The sequence below is a fragment of the Acomys minous genome (genome assembly GCF_964271855.1).
Source record: "Acomys minous genome assembly, chromosome: 13".
NCBI lineage: Eukaryota > Metazoa > Chordata > Mammalia > Rodentia > Muridae > Acomys > Acomys minous.
Genome location: NC_140495.1, coordinates 68,875,097 through 68,892,440, shown reverse-complemented (window position 1 = coordinate 68,892,440; position 17,344 = coordinate 68,875,097). Strand labels below are relative to the sequence as shown.

The 17,344-nt window shown below is 40.6% G+C and overlaps 1 protein-coding gene across 7 annotated transcripts in view; it reads left to right on the top strand.

Moving 5' to 3' along the window:
* Positions 1-17,344, top strand: part of PKHD1 (PKHD1 ciliary IPT domain containing fibrocystin/polyductin) — a 443,479-nt gene that overhangs the window by 173,436 nt on the left and 252,699 nt on the right. For all 7 annotated transcript variants that reach the window (XM_084755074.1, XM_084755077.1, XM_084755075.1 and 4 more), the window contains 4 exons: positions 389-580; positions 3,183-3,308; positions 5,597-5,650; positions 6,377-6,507. In XM_084755074.1, coding sequence (XP_084611200.1) covers positions 389-580; positions 3,183-3,308; positions 5,597-5,650; positions 6,377-6,507 — 503 coding nt within the window. The remainder of the gene's footprint in view (positions 1-388; positions 581-3,182; positions 3,309-5,596; positions 5,651-6,376; positions 6,508-17,344) is intronic.

Here is a 17,344-nt window from a genome sequence, read left to right as displayed (position 1 = left end):
TATAAGGTGCTCTTATAGCACTCAGTGCACACAACTTTCCCCAAGAATTATCAAACATAAAAAAAGCCATTTTATTGCACCTTTCCTGCAGGTTGTCTTTTGTATTGAAATATGCACCAGTTTAATTGGGCTTGAGAGTTGTAATGGTTCCTTTTTGATCGGAATTAAAGTGATTGTTTGGGGGGGATATTTCCAGAAATAATAGAGCAAGGGATAATGTCATGTCCTAGTTATTTGATCTATATAAACAATGCAAAAAGAGAAACCAGTAACAGTGAAGCAAGACCTTTGTAAGGTTTGTCCTTTGTGTGCATACAGCCTTGCAAACAGAACATTTGTCTAGAAGCATGCTCTAAACATTTCTCCTGGATATCATTGTGTGTTTTAGGAAACCTGGAGCACTGTTTGTATTCTAAGAGTGAGAAGATGCTGGGAGCCAGGGATCTGGGGGTCAGAGTCATCATTCAGTCCTTCCCAGAGGAGCCCAGCTTGGTCAAGCTGAAGGGAGTGCAGTTTCGAGACCTAGGGCAGGCCTTCCATAAGCATCTGAGCTCACTCACCCTGGTGGGAGCTATGAGAGGTAAGGGTACCAAACCTTGGCCTTCCCAGTTTTCTTCTTTGTTGGTGATACCACATGATGGTGATATGTGGGACTGAGGAATTCAGAGATATGTTTCAAAGCTTAGTACCTAAGTAAACCCCACATGCGTCTTACACTCACTCTCAAGACAACTTGGATGTGTGAGGACTTAGTTGCCATTCAGGTGAATGGTGTGTACGATGATGTTCTGATAGTTTGGGAGTTGGGAAAACATCAACAACAGCAAAGCAGTGTTTTTGAAAGAAGCAATTATTGGTGTGTTAGTTTATTATTATTTTTTTAATTCTCATAAGAAACTAGAGATTTTGCTCTATCTCAACATAAAGATTTTTGTAAATGCAGATTTCACAGTGGTGTCAAACAGATCAAATATACCTTATGTTTAAATGGAGACTCGTTATACCAGATAGATATATCAATGAAACAAAGCAACCTTCCTCCACTCTTCTAAGAAAAAAACTTCCATGGTTTTGCTCTCAAGAGGACACATAGAAGGGGAATTTGTCATTAGAGCTTTTAACCTGAGTTCCCACACTCTGACAATACTGTCCAAACACTGTCACTCTAAGAATCAGAATCCTAAGAAAAGCACTCATTTTTGGTTTACTGTAGTTGTTCTTTCTTAGTTTACAAATATGCAAGCTAACAGATACATTGTGATTTTAAGTTTACTTTCTTATAAATATATATATATATATATATATATATATATATATAAAGATATCAAAGGACTGTGCATATAGATATTGTGCAGTTTAGCATGTGTAAGGCTACACGCACAAGCACACATACTATTGAATATGCTTGTTTTGCATTATTTATTAGAGTAAAAGTGACATTATACTGATCTATATTTTTTATATTATTATTTAGCTCCCAAATTAGTTAAACATTCAAAAAATTCTTTTCCTAATAGTAAGATAGTTTTGGAATAATTATTTTCAAAAATAGATTTGAAGGCTTAAACCTATTCAGCAGTATATTGAATGTATGTTGACCATTCAAAAGTCAAAAGGAACCTAAATAAAATTTATTTTTGTGTCTCCTTAAAAATTTCAGCAGTGTTTTATTGTTCTTTATTTTTTGAGAAATACTTAAAATTTCTAACCATTATTTTTTTTTCTTGAGAAGATAAATGATGCACAATTTGAACTGGTATTTCAAAAGCAAATGATTTATCTTTGGTACTTTTTATATTATCTACAAAATCCATTCAGTGTTAACTATCAGCCCATATTTTAACTTGGTTTTCTATTTGAGTCATACATGATCTAAGACCTGATTATTCCAGTGATTTATCTTAGAAAGATATTGCACCAATTACTTAGGTCTCATATGATAAAAGTCATAATAGGATTGTAAAGTTAACTAATACATCTTGACTGACATAGACTATTTTTCATTTTTATTCAAATTTATTAATTGTGCAAACTAATGGGTTTCTTTATGACGTCTTATTCATGCATATAATATTCTTTGATCATCTTCCATCCTTTATTATCATATTCTATTACCCTGTCCCTCTACTCTACCTCCAAGCCCTCCTTCTATTTTCACACATTATCTCGACACAGACTATTTTTGAAATAGTCTATCATGTATGCTATAAAAAACTGCTTATTCTTTCTCGGAGTGCCACCAGGCCTCCCCACCAAGAGGAGGTGGCCAAATATGGGGCACCAGGGTTCATGTCAGTCAGTCCTCGCTCTCCACATAACTGTGGAGAATGTCCTGTCCATTGGGTAGATCAGAGTAGGGGTTCAATGTTTACTCCTTGTCCCCCTTGGTCATAGACCTAGGGGAGGGGAAAAGGGTGAAAGCGGGAGGGAGGGAGGAACGGGAGGATACAAGTGATGGGATAACAATTGAGTTATAATCTGAATAAATTAATTAAAATAATAAAAAAGCAAAAAGTAAAATAAAAAAATAAATGTTTTACATTAGAAAAAAAAGGTAGCCGAATGTGAGCCAATGGGAAAGTGAGCGAGTATATGATGTTTCTCAGTGGTTTCTGCTTCAGATTGCTTCCTTGGATTGTTCACTGATAGACTGTAAACTGTAAGGTGGAATGCATCCTTTTATCCTCAATTTCCTTGTAGCCATAGTGTTTTCCACAGCAACAGAAACTAAACTAGAACAGCTGAAAGTTATAAACATCCATTTACAGCCCAAGAATTATGGCCACATGGCCACAACTTCATATGCAAGTATAGTTTTTTAAAAATCGAGGTCAATTCATATCAGGCCTTGACCTCTGCTCTACTATATTGTGACAAGGGACACTGAGTAGGTAGAATTCTTGACAGCCACCTGGCTTTGTGGCGTAGCCATACTTTCCTTTTTAGATGCCAACACTTTGTAGTAGCATGTGTGTCTTGAATTTCAACTATTATAATCCTCAAGATCTAGCAGAGTTCATTGCTTAATTCCTTGATTTGTTTGCCCTTTTCAGATGACTAGGTTTCATTTTTGTGTGGAACATATGCTTTGCTCATAGTGTATCATGCTTGGATGTGGCCAATAGAATCCGAGGACACTCTGAGGTGTGGCTAAAATTTTCATCTTGCCTTTTCCTATTCAGGCTCCTATCTGCAGAAGTGTTCGGTGTGGGGCTCCTTCAGCAGAGGCCTTAGTATGCACAGGACCTGGGGCCTGAAGGTGGACAGTAATACATTCTATAAGATTGTAGGCCATGCCCTGCTGGTGGGTAAGTAAATTTGCTTGGTTAATGTATACGTTCTTGCATAGGATGAGTAGTGGCCTTTCAAAAGCATTCTTCCAAATTGTTGAATCTGAAACATATAAAAATCACTGTTTTTCTAGATATTGCCTAGCAAGGCCTAGGTTCAAATCCCAAATTTAAATTTATTCACCACTGAGTGACTTACTAAACTGCATCTGTAGGAAATGAATCCTTTAGAAGTCGAATACAGGTTGATAAACTTCTAATGGGAGGTTTTAAAATGTGCTGCCATACCATTTTCCCGTAATTCTTAGTCCGTGCACACTTTCAGATGCCCAGGCTTGCGTGATATTGGCTAAAGATTTGAAAATCGAATTTGCCTGTTAAGGGCTTCTGTTGTAGGCTGAGGCTGGAGTTTCCAAACTGGCCCAACTGCACCCCAGTTTCTGCTTTTGTCCCTTTAAGATCAGACCAAACATCAGAATTGTCGTCAGATAATTAGAGTTCTCAGTCGGCATCACATCCCTGCTAGAACACAATCCAAAAGTTCTAGCAGGGCTAAAGAAAGCCCTGTCAGTGATTTTTCACCCCATTTGATTTCTGTAAGCTCATCTTGATCTCTCGCGTTTCTTCCTCTGTACTGTCATGAGAGAGGAGCTGCTTTGTTACATTCTTTTCAAAGATCACACTTCTGCCATATGGCTCTTGCAGAAGCTTTTTTTTTTTCTTTTCTCTGTGTTTAATGACAGTTACTCTCCTGGAACATTCTTTACACTGCCAGATTAGCACTTCTCAAATTTAAATTGAATGTCACATTTCTGACCATCAGTTCCATCTTGTTTCAACATTAGATTTTGGGAAACACTGTTTTTTTTTTTAAACATTCGTATTGATAGTTCATTGTAGGCCAGTCAGCTGAAAGAAATGAATTAATAAGTAATCTGTGGTTTTTGTGTCAAACTATAAAAAGCAAACCAGAGATTCTTGCTGAAACTAAGACCCTAACTATAATCACTAGTATTTTATTTTTAAATGAGCCCTGTGATGTGATTGGGATGTGTGTGGGGGGTGGGTGGGGAGCATATGTTTCATTTACGAACAGTCTGTTGAGGTAAAGGGCTGAAAAAGTCCTAATCCCTAAAGTGATGTTGCTTACTGAAGGAAACATGGATCTTATGAACTTTCTTGAAAGCAAACTCCAGCTTGAAGGCAGAGAGCAGACACGTGATGTCATTGGGTGTGCAAAATATTTTGAATAGAGAAGGGTGGGCCACAGGGAAGTCAGGCCATAACTCTGATTCTGTTCTCAGTTTTCTCTATAAAGGCAGAGATTTAAGAGGGCATCCTAACAATATGATCTTAGCAGAAAATGATACAGAGTAGGCAACTAAAAAACCTGTAGGAGAAATTCAGCCTTGGTTATTGTGGATTATTGGCTCTTAACATCCTTTGTATTATACTTGAAGGAATTAAAATATTTAATTGACTATAAAGTTCTCAGTCATGCCTAAAAAAAACCACACACACACAAGCTCAGATCTATTAAGTGATATGGGGATCTCAGATAAAATAAGGCCTCGCAAGAAGGGATTCTGCAGCACTGTCCGTACACTATTGATCCTACTTAAATGAATAATACCTTTTTGAGTCACATGGTTGGGGCATTCCCTGGCCTCATCCTGTCCAGCCTGCTTCTTCAGAGCATGTCTGCTCTCTTAGAAAATGTGGGCCACACAATTTGAAAACCAGGCTGGGTTGGACTCAAGCAGTGTGGCTTTCTCATTATTGTATTTTTCATTAAATTTATTCTTTGACAATTCTATGCATGTGTTTAATGCAACCTCTTTGTTCCTACTACCATATTGTACTTCTCCCTCTTTTCATACCCTCCAAGTCTCTTTTTCATGTCTGTCTGTCTGTCTGTCTGTCTGTCTGTCTGTCTGTCTGTCTCTCTCTCCCTCTCTCTCTCTCTCTCTCTCCCTCTCTCTCTCTCCCTCTCTCTCTCTCTGTGTGTGTGTGTGTGTTTCTCTGAGTTTAACTACGGTGATCTGTCTGCTTTGGACTATGAAGATATATCTTAGACTCTACCTAAATATTAAAATAGAAGGTCTGTTCCTATGATTGTTTTTCTGAAAAGCAAACTTCAGATACACAAGATGCTAAGACTTATAGTCCATACAATATGTATCTTTTCCTCTGTCTCATAGATGAAAATAAAATTAAAATATCAAAGCAATAAATAGTATTTTCTTTTCTTTTGCTTTCCTGAGTGATATCAAATATGCAAAAGTAATATAATCTTCTGTTCCCAGGGTCCTACATGGACAGGCTTAGCACTAGTGAGACTATTGCTGGAAGAAAAAATGGTAAGCATGTGAATTTATTTTTAATTCATCATAGTTCATCTATGATTATAATAATTTATAGGCAGATATCATGACATGCTGTTAATTGTTGCTAATAATTAAGCAAACTAATTTTTCTACATATATAAATATAAATATTTTACCAGTTCTTTGAGAATTTCTCACACTGTAATTTTAAACATATTCATGTGACAATTCCTGCTCTTAACCTTCTCATTCCTTCCCACTGAGCTTTCAGAAGAGTTTTGTATTTTTCTTCTTTCCCCATCAAACCCAATACCATTACTGTGCTACATGGGCATGGTATTAAAATAACTCCTGAGGCCTTATTGCTGTACCCACAGATAAGAACATCTCTCAACCCTCATCAAAGATACAAAACTTTGGGGCTTTATTTTTAACTGCATGAACACACGTGCATCCGTGCGTGGGTTCATACACATGAGGGAAGGTACCTGTGGTGTTCAGAAGAAGCAGTCAGAGTAACCCTAACACAGGAATCGCAGGAGGCTGTGAATTACCCAGTGTGAGTTCTGGGAACTGAGTGTTAGTCTTTTATTCTTTTAGCCAGTGCACCATCTTAATACTATGTGATATAATTTATGTGATATACATGATAGCAAGTATAGTCTACATTAATAGAGTCAAAAAGTATTGAGCTATATAAATTGTAACTGTTTGTGAATCTCCTGTATTGGATTTATCTTTTTTTTTTTTTCAAATTAGATTGGTGGGAAGAGGGAATTATAATAAGAAACAATGTGATCATCAGTGTTTCTGGGGCTGAGGGACTGTCCGGTCCTGAAATGTTGGCACCAGCTGGCATCTACACTTTCAGCCCCACCAATGTGATAGAGGTAAGAGTTTTGGTGCACAAAAAAATCCCTTCCAACAGTTTCTGGTAGTATCAGATATTTGATTTTAATTGTTCACTTGAATTAGTAGCAAATTTGTTTATGATTTTGGTTAGGTAGGCAACTTGACAATTACTCGCAGGATTCTTATAAAATTTATTTAGTATGAGTTTTATAGAGAGTTTAGTGAGTTATATATTGATAACCTTCTGGTAATAAAGACTGAAGTATCTTGTTCTGGATCTCTTGGTTCTGATGCAAATTACCTGTTAAATCGCCTGCACCTGCATCTTATCATGTTAATCTGCTCATATTTTTTAACCAAAAGAGGGCTTTACATTAAATAAAGAAGTCTATAAGACATTAGGTTTCAGAAACATGACCTTTATTATATATAATATATATATTAATTTATTCATACTACATCTCAATTGTTATCTCATCCCTTGTATCCTCCCATTCCTCCCTCCCTCCTGCTTTCTCCCTACTCCCCTCCCCTATGACTGTGACTGAGGGGGACCTCCTCCCCTTGTATATGCTCATAGGGTATCAAGTCTTTTCTTGGTAGCCTGCTATCCTTCCTTTGAGTGACACCAGGGCTCCCCATCCAGGGGACGTGGTCAAATATGGGGCACCAGAGTTCATGTGAAAGTCAGTCCCCACTCTCCACTCAACTGTGGAGAGTGTCCTGTCCATTGGCTAGATCTGTGTAGGGGTTCAAAGTTTACTGAACGTATTGTCCTTGGCTGGTGCCATAGTTTGAGCGGGACCCCTGGACCCAAATCTGCCTATCATAATGTTCTTCTTGTAGGTTTCTAGGACCCTCTGCACCCTTCTCTTTCCTCATTCTCCCATGCTTCTCTCACCTAAAGTCCCAATAGGATGTCCTGCTCTCTGTCCCACTCTCTGGTAAGTGAAGACTTTCATGGGACATGCCCCTTGGGCCAGTGTCCAGATATAAGTGAGTATATACCATGTGACTCTTTCTGCTTCTGGGTTAACTCACTCATTATGATCATTTCTAGTTCCATCCATTTGTCCACAAATTTCGGGAATTCCTTGTTTTTAATAGCTGAGTAGTATTCCATAGTGTAAATGTACCACAGTTTCTTTATCCATTCTTCAACTGAGGGACACTTAGGCTGTTTCCATGTTCTGGCTATTATGAATAAGGCTGCTATGAACATGGCATGACATTAATTTTTATTCCATTATTTAGTGCAGCTTAATGTACTGAAATTTTAGACACTCAGTGAAATAATTTTTTCTATTTATTGTTAACAAAAGATTTATGAGCGAGGCATTGTGCTACAATCACAGAAGGGCATTTTTATTTCTCTGGTTAGTTATTGTATCCCTTAGTCTATCTCCAGCAGGGGTTAAGGGCCTCCCCTTCCCAGGATGCTGCTCTGAGCATCTGCAGATGCACGGCCCCACAGATCCTCACACTGCTGCAAGTGTCATGACATTTATGCCCAGTTTCTGAGGAGCACACAGGAAAAGCTGCTCTTAATTACCTTCAGTTGAATAATCCCTAATAAAAGTTGTGGTTCTCTGCTCAACACGCCTTACACTCTTAATTGTGTCTTCCCGAAGCACGGCACTTACACACCATTTTAGGTGCCTAATAGGGGTGGCTAATAGGCCAGTAACAAAGGAGGCAGAATTTCATGGATCGTCAGAAACCAAACCCTAGACAACTTGCGTTGAACTTTTGGCCACTGCAGGGCTTATTGCTTAGCTAGGAAACCAGCTCTGGGGACTAGAGAATTTAGTTTTTCCAGACTTTCTTAGGTAATATAGTCTCGTGTGCATTGATGCACCTAGACAAAAGCAATCAAAGTTTCTCAGCTCATTCTTTGTGAGGCTAGAACAACCTTGCCTCCCTGGGTAGGTGCTATATTTCGTGGCCAGGAGAGAACTTGACTTGTCTTACATGCAGTGGGCCAGAGGCCCCATCTGGAAAGCAGAGATGGTGTAGACTAGATTGTATGTATTGGAAGAACCTAGGTGCAAGGTTCCTCCGTTAACATGGAGGTCATGGAATGACATCAATATGGGTACATTGCATTGATGTAATAATTTCAAGTGAGCAAACAAACAAACAAACAATCCCTCACTTAAACTTATAGAAGGTAGTCTAATCTAGTAGGGGCATTCAGCCTAGAAAGCACACATAGTGGGCAACAGAAAAATGGAGCTGAGGCCAGATAGTTGTTTCCCTTTCAGATGCCTTCCATTTCTGTATATTTGGTATTTCCCTGTAGGGATATTGAAAATAAATGGACACACACACACACACACACACACACACACACACACACACACACACATCTGTGGATGATACACAAGTACTTTGGAGAATAAATTCTAGAAATATGCTTTTATTTCAAAGATGTGAAATGGTTCAACAGTCATATGGATATGCATGTATGTATATTATATGGTACCAAAAGAGGTGCAATAGAAAGTTCTTCTGTCTAGGAGAGAGTGAGTCTTTGCCTGTGAGGAACGGTGGCATGGTGGGTGGGTTTTATGCCCAGCTGTGTGACTGGCTCAGGGGTGGTATCTGTTTGTCTCTTTCCTACTGTCCAGGCCAGAGTGGCAGATATGCACTGCTGTGCTTTGTGCGGGTGCCAGGAATCTGACCTCAGGCCCTCCTGCTTGTACAACAAACACTTCGCTCACTGAGCCATCTCCCAAGCCTCTCAACATTTAATCTGGAAATACCTCCAAACTCACAAGAAGGCCCAGAGTAGTCTTTTCCTTTCACCCAGCTTCCTCTATTAACATCTCAGGTCATTGAGTGAGATAAAAATGGGAACATTACTTTGGTGTAATAATCTTAATTGAGCAAAACTCCTCATTTGGACAGACTTGAAGAAGGTAGTATAATCTTCCAGTGTGGGCATTCAACCTAGAAAGCACACACACTCCCTCTATGTGTGAGCCTTCTTTTGAAATCCTGGGCCTAACGGTTGAGGAAGATATCTTTAAGTTTGAACAATAGTTCATGATTTTGTGTTATTTCTGACTTGTTCTAAGCCAGAATCTTGAACCAAATTCTTAGCCACAGTGTCCAGAATTCATCTTCACCTCCGGGTGGACATCTTCAGAGCTCATTCACCTTCAACTCCAAATATTCCAAAGGCATTTCCTAGGTTCATTTGGGCTTTCATATTTGCAATTGGTCTGCTGTCTTTCCTACTCAGGCAGCAGTCAAATCAAATATCATCCCGTTAATCTGAAAATGAAAGTGCACACCGTGCCTTCGCCAGCGAGAACTTCTGTAATATCCTGCTGGAGTCTACAGGGGGCACGGCCACGCTTGTACACTCCTTTGTACACCATTGGCTTGTTTTCTCAGAACACATTGGTGGCAGTCTCTCCATGCATTGCTCTAGCTTCTGCAGCCTGCGCTACGTCGGTCTTCTGTCAATAGCTCTGGCATCAGACATCTGTCTTCATTTTGCTTCATCTGACATTATATACATGAATCCACTCTTCCCATACACTCCTGCTGGAGAGTTTGCACTCAGGCAACAGGAGACAGTTCACTCTCAGTGCTTCAGAGCATCCCATATTTACATAGGTGTTGGGGACTTTCTATGAGCACACTGAAAGTGTCCATGGGAAAGGGAGCCTGTTGGTGTCATCTGTTTGATTGGAGGGTATCTGTTCTGGTTCATTAGTCAGTTTTGTGAGGGATTCTGTTTTAAAGGACCCAATCTCAGTTCTCTGGCTCTCCGCACTCAATAGGTAATGCATATTTAAGAGCTGCCTGAAGGGTTAAGTCCCCCTCCCTCCACCCCTTTTTCTTCTAGTCACTACAGATGCACCCCCTCAAGGAGCTGGCTTATGTGGGCAGTTAATTTCTCTCTGGAATTTCTCTTGCTTGAACGTCCATAACACATTGACTTCCGCAAAGAATTGATTTCCACACAAAATTCCCTCCTTGCCTTAAACCCTGCCCTGCGAGCCTCGGGCTGCTCACATAAGTATGTGGTTTTTTTTTTTCATGGATCCTTTGTAGAGTAACCAATTGGAATTGAGAGAAAGGGCCGGGCAGTAATGTGAGCTGGCTGCGGATGCACTTCTCTTATTAGAAAAGTGAGTCTTACTAGTTAGCACCAGACCGAAGATGCAACCATCCCTTCCAACTATAAATGCACTCGGACACCACTGTTTTTTTGTGATTACTCACATGCCCATAGATACTAGTGGCACTAGGGCAGGTGATTCAACAAACATTCATCTGTTGAGAATGCATACTTTCTGAGCACTGGTGCTGGCAGTGGTGATGAAGAAGGGTGTGGCCTCCGAATGTCTTTCTGAACTTTTGGAGCACTCTTCGTTCTCATAAAGGCTTGACAATGAGCCGGCATACATTGCTAATAAAACTGATGTATGTGTTAAACTGAAAGTGCCACTGTCATAGTGAGCTTGAAGAGAAAGTGGGTGATTAAGAGCTATCATTGTGTGTGTGTGTGTGTGTTTGTGTGTGTGTGTGTGTGTGTGTGTGTACTATATTGAAATAAATGGAGATATTGACACCTTGTATCATTCCTAATTTTAGATGAAAAATGCTTTCAATTTTCATTATTTAGTATAATACTGATTAGTGCACTTGAATGTGCTTGCGTTGCAAGTGTGCTTGTGTGTATACGTGTGTGTGTGTGTGTGTGTGTGTGTGTGTGTGTGTGCATATAAGCCAAACCTTGATGCCAGGTGTCTTCTTCAGTATATATCCAACTAATTTGTTTTAAACATTAAATTGTATTTGTGAGAGAATGTGTGGGGGTGTGTGCATGCACGTGTGCACACACATGCGTGTGCATGCATGCATATGTTATAACTCAGAAGACAACTTGTGAGAGTCAGTTCTCTCCTTTTACCACGTATGCTCCAGGGATGAAACTCAGGTCAGCTTTACATGCTGAGCTATATTTCTGGCCCTCCATGTTATTTATTGATATAGGGTATCTCACTGATTTTGGAGCCCTCCTATTTTGTTGAGACTTGGCCAACAACCCCCAATGAACCTCTTGACTTCATCTTCAGCTCTAGGAATGCAGACAGCATGACAGGCTACTTAAGCCTTTTGACATGGGTGCTGAGGATCTGAACACTCTCCTCATGATAGCGTGGAAGAAGTCTTCTAATCACATCATCTCTGCCTCCCTAGAGTTTTGTTCTTTGACCCTCCATTCTTAGGTACTTGTGGGTCATGGGTTTGTGTTAACAGGGTTTGTGTGGTCTTACCTGCAGTAAAGGCAGTCACTAGACGATCTGAAAGTTAAACATTCACATAGTATTTACTGGGGAAGGTTTCCTTTTGTAGTCAAGATTGGGCTAAAGTGCTGTGGTGTGTCCTTGTTTTGGATAAATATATGGAACACTTACATGCACCTTCTGAGACATCATGATTCTTCCTGAGGCTGAGAATTTTTAGTGCATAACCTAATTTTTAGCTCAGGACTGACACAGCTATGCAATATTCTATTGAGAATGCTTAATGCCAGGTTTGATTATTTTGAAAAGACATAAATACCTTCCATGTGAAGACTGCTAAGACATTCCTCAGTATAATAATTGCACTTTCACATTTAATATAAAATTATGGAATTCCATCAATATAGACAAGTGTATATAAGTTACTTTGATAATAGTAGGCTAACGAGTAGGCTTCCTCATCTGTGTACTTGGCTTAGATAACACAGGTTTCCTCTGTGTAGCAGTTTGTTTGAATACCAATGGCACTTTCCTCTGCCTTGTGAATTGTGATTAAAAACTGTTTCTAGATAATTCCACATGTTTCCAAGGAGACAAAATTACCCTTGGTCTAGATTCTCTAGACTGTGACCCCTTAAGATAACTGATATCTTAGAGAAGGATGCATGTTCCTGAAATCCTGTGGCCTCCTGAGTAGTAATTCAGCACCATATACCGCAATATCCAGATATTCAAAAGTGTCATTTCCTGAGTGCTGTGCGGTAAGAGAAATGTGACTAGAATTGCAAATGACCCCAGGAAACAGAAGAACAATTTGCAATGCCAAATAATGAGACTTAGTAAAGAATAGGCCAACTGGTCTACTTGGGAAGAAAACATTCTGTAACTGAGTAAAACCAGGGAAAGACTGTTTACAAGCATCCAGGCTAAAGAGCCTATGGGGCCCACAATAAATACCAAGATAAAGTTAAGCAAACAGCACAATGATTGTGTCAGCATGGCCTAACTCCCTGACCAGATCCTACAGGGCAACCTTTGAAATTCAGGGAAAGTCTGGTGCTGACTGAAGGACTTTGAGGACGGAGAATTCCTTCACTTTCATTGTTGTGAAAGCTTAGGTCACATTTCCCCCACCTGCTTTGCTTTGTGTGTGTGCTTTGTGGACCATGAGGCACATGCAAAGCACAGGACCTTTAAATTTTACCTTCTGCAGAAAATGCTGCTACATGTCAGCTGTCAGTGTGTCAGCCAGGTACAAGGGTTTATAAGGCCTCAAATTATCTTTTACCTTCATAATTAAATCAACAAAAATGTTGCTGCAGAGTGACTGAAGCTATACGATGAAGCAAGTTTACTCAGCCTAAGGAGGATAGAGAACAGCTACCAGTGGCTTGAGCTTGAAATGGCTTGAGTACCACAAGGAGGAAGAGGGCTCTGAAATTTCAGAATTAAAGTGTTTGAAAAGATATAAATTATTCCACAATAATACATTCAAATAAAGAATGCAGCAAAACCACTTTGGTTGCAGTCATAGACTTGTGAAGCCATCGTCACAGCAAAGAAATCAGGATGTCTTCATCATTCCCCCATAAACCACATACTCATTAATAGTCACTCCGCCATTTTCCTTTCGATGGCTTCTCATCCCTAGACAACCACTAATCTACTTAGTGATTGTCCTTTGCGGGACACTTCATACATGTGAAAATGTGCAGACTGTGCCAGATGTGATGGAGTGGTGGTTCTATCTGGTGTTCCTAACCACAGTATGTGAAAGTTCCTACCTGCCTGTCATCAACCAGCACTTACTATCACTTCTTGGTTGTAACTATCCCACTAAATCCATAGATTATTTCACCATGTATAGTGGTTGGAATGATAATGGGCCCCATAACTCACAAGGCTGGTACTGTTAGGAGGTATGGCCTGTTGAAGTAGGCGTGGCTTTGACAGAGAAAGTGCATCACTGGGGATGGGCTTTGAAGTCTCATATGTTCAAGCACGGCTCGGTGGCTCACTCTCTTCTTGCTGGCTTCCAGTCTGGGTGTAGAACTCTCAGCTACCCTCCAGCTGTATGAGTCATAGCAATGAACATTTGTAAGAAAAGAAATGTGAACAAAGTGGTATACTGTGGGATACACTGTGACACACTATAACTTCCACAGTGAGTGCTTTTTTTCTCTGTTTGGGGAGGTTGCAAGGGTGGAAGGTGGGTACACGGGGAAGAGAAGATGAATGAGATCATGATGCATGATGTGAAATTCACAAAAAAATCGATAAAAAGATTATTTTTTAAGAATCACTTTGGCATCATACCGAGCATAATTAAAATCTGTATGTTAACTTTAACAAAATGCATTTTAAATAGCTATATTCCTGATTCATATTTAAATGAATATTTAAAGAACTTTGTTCTAAATGAAAAAAATAATGATTTCCTGAAAGGTCTGATTTGATCCTCTGTGTGTGTGTGTGTGTGTGTGTGCGTGCACACAAGCATATGTGTCTGTGTTTTTATGTATGTATCTATGTATGTGTCTATATATCTACCCATGTTTTTGACATCGTCTACCAAATATTAGGAAAAACTTCTTTACTACCAACAACTTAAAATGAGAAAACAATATCTAAATTCAGTATTCGGCTGTCGTGGTTTGAGTACGCATGGCCTCCATCAGCTCATGTACTTTAAATGTTTGGTTCCCAGTCGGTAGACAGTTCAGGAAGGACTTGGAGGTTTCAAAATCCCATGTCGGATGTGGTTTTGCTCTTTCTGCCTCTCCTCTACAGATCAGCATGCGATCCCTAGGCTACTGCTCCAGTACCATGCCTGCCCATCGGCTGCCATATTTCCTGCTACAATGATTGTTGACTAACACACTGAAACTGTAACGAAAGCCCAGTTAAATGTCTTCTCTTATGAGCCGTCTTGGTCATGCTGCGTCTTTTCGCAGCAATAGAACAGTCACCAAGATATTATCCCTGTGCGACCTAACTCCTGTGGGATAGAATGAGAGACCAGTTAGAGAAGGGAAAAAAAAACCTATCTTCTTGGCCCACAGATTGTCTTGCCACAGTACGCTAACATGAATCAGTAAATCATTAATGATAAATTATTATTCATTGTTGGAATCTGAATTTGCAAGCAAATCATAATTGTTGTAGGAAGCAAAATAAATGCAATATTGGTTGTTGAGTGAGTGCTTCTGTCTGCCCTTTCCTAAATTGTACCTAAATCTCCTTGGTGGTACAGTATCACATCTCAGAGAAGCCGCTCCCCTTTTTCCATTATCTAGAAGACAGAACTAAATAAAAACTGGGCTCTGTCAAGGTGCATTACCGAGGTGTCACTATTACTAGGAAGAATGAAAAAGTAGTGTTTAATTCTACTTGATCAAGGAGTACTTCAGGCATACAGGTAATGTATATACTTGCTTTTCTAGTCTGAGAGCCTTAGGCCAAGATGGCCATATCTACCTGAGAAATCTAAGAAACAGGCTTCCCAGCTTGCCACTAGAAGAGAGATGCAAAGGCTTCCCTAGAATCCATCCCCAGTCCTCTGGGGAGGCAGGGAGCACATTGATAGGGGATAACTAGTGCAAGAATAAACAGAATGTCCTTGTTGGAAGTAACTCAGCCTTGGTACACACTGTGAGGACTAGGGAATTCATCCTAAACTGTCATTTATACCTGCTCGGAGAGGGAAAACCAATTTCCTCCAATGGAGTAACACTGGGTATGTCAACCACTCAAGGGCAGGCCTCATGTCAGGAGTGCTTGATCAACATATAATGGATTCCACCATTTTGTGTGTGTGTTTATTAGATTGGTGAGGTTTTGGAGGGTAATTTTTTCTTAGTTTGGGGGGGGGTTGTTGTTCTATTGGGTTTTTATTTATTTTTTGAGAAGCAAAAATTGGGTGGGTATAAAGGGGCAAAAGATACCAAAGGGCTTGTTCCCATTTTTCTGAGACAGAGGGGAGGACATTCTAGTGGGACTCTAGATGAGAGAATCATGGGAGAATGGCAAAGTAGAAGGATCCAGAGGGTCCTAGAAGCCTACAAGTAGAACATTATGATAGGCAGATTTGGACACAGGGGTCCCGCTCAAACTAAGGCACCAGCCAAGGACAATACAGGCGGTAAACCTTAAACCCCTACTCAGATCTAGGCAATGGACAGAACACTCTCCACAGTAGAGTGGAGAGTGGGATATTACTTTCTCACATACTCTGGTGCCTCACCTTTGACCATGTCCTCTGGAGGGGGAGACCTGGTGGCACTCAGAGGAAGGACAGCAGGTTACTAAGAAGAGACTTGATACCCTATGAGCATATACAGAGGGAGGTAATCCCCCTCAGGAACAGTCATAGGGGAGGGGAGTAAGGGGAAAATGGGAGGGAGGGAAGAATGGGAGGATACAAGGGATGGGATAACTATTGAGATGTAACAAGAATAAATTAATAAAGGAGAAAAAAAAAAGAAAAAAAGATACCAAAGGGCTTAGGAGAATGGGAGAATATTACCAAAATAATTTTAAATTTAAAAAGTGGTTTCAAATGGTGAAAATACTTTTTAGATAGGCAAAAGATAAGTAAGTATTTCTCCAAAGATTGGCAAATAGCCAATAGATCTATGAAAAGATATTCAATGCCATTATTAGGGATAGAGAGAAGGCAAAGCCAAGTCCACAGCGTCTGACATAAAAGACAAAGTGACAACAGCAACTCATAAAGAAACATTTAATTGGGGCTGGTGTACAGTTCAGAGGTGTAGATCATTATCGTCATGGCAGGAGCAAGACAGCACAGAGGCAGACATGGTGCTGGAGAGTAGTCTGGTACGCCACCTCTAGCTCCTGCTGCTCTATCAATACTGAAACCTCATTGGGACTCCTCTCAGACAACTTGTTATTGCCCCATGTCATGGAGATCCTGTAGTTTTGGAGATAATAGGACTGGCCCCTCCATGTGCTCAAGGAATTCATCAATGGGGTAGATGTTAGAGTGGTTCAGTTAAAACCATGGAGCCGGGCTAGAGAGGTATCTGAGCTGGTTAGTCTTCTGGCTCTCCTGCTCTTACACCCTTGGGGCCAGCTCATAGTCAGCCCTGGATACCATGGGCCTCTCTGTTCTGATGCCCAGGTGAGGTGCAGGTCCAGCTCTCCTGAGTGTTGCAGTGGGTGAGGGACATGGCTAGTTCTCCCTCATGACCCTGGGACCAACTCTCCCACCTACCATAGATGTCAAGGGACAAAGGAGGGGAGAAAGACATCTCTGTTTTTGTTGCCATCACCCAACAGACAAGAGGTAGGGCCAGTTCTCCTGTGCTCACTCATATCCTTGGGACCAGCTCACCTGTAACCATCACATCTAGGGCAAGCCTTACTGTACCTCCCAGGTGACTTGCAGGAACCACTCCTCTGAGTGCTGCAGGAGGTGAGGTGCAGGGACAGCTCTCCTGCTCTCCTGCCCTCAGTGGCAGCTCTCACACAGGCCCTGGTGAGGGGTGGGATCAGTTCTGCACAGCCCTCACACATCCACTTGTCCCCAGGTGGCCTCCCAGACCTGGGCTTTGGTGGTAACAGACTCCAGATGTTGCAGGACCAT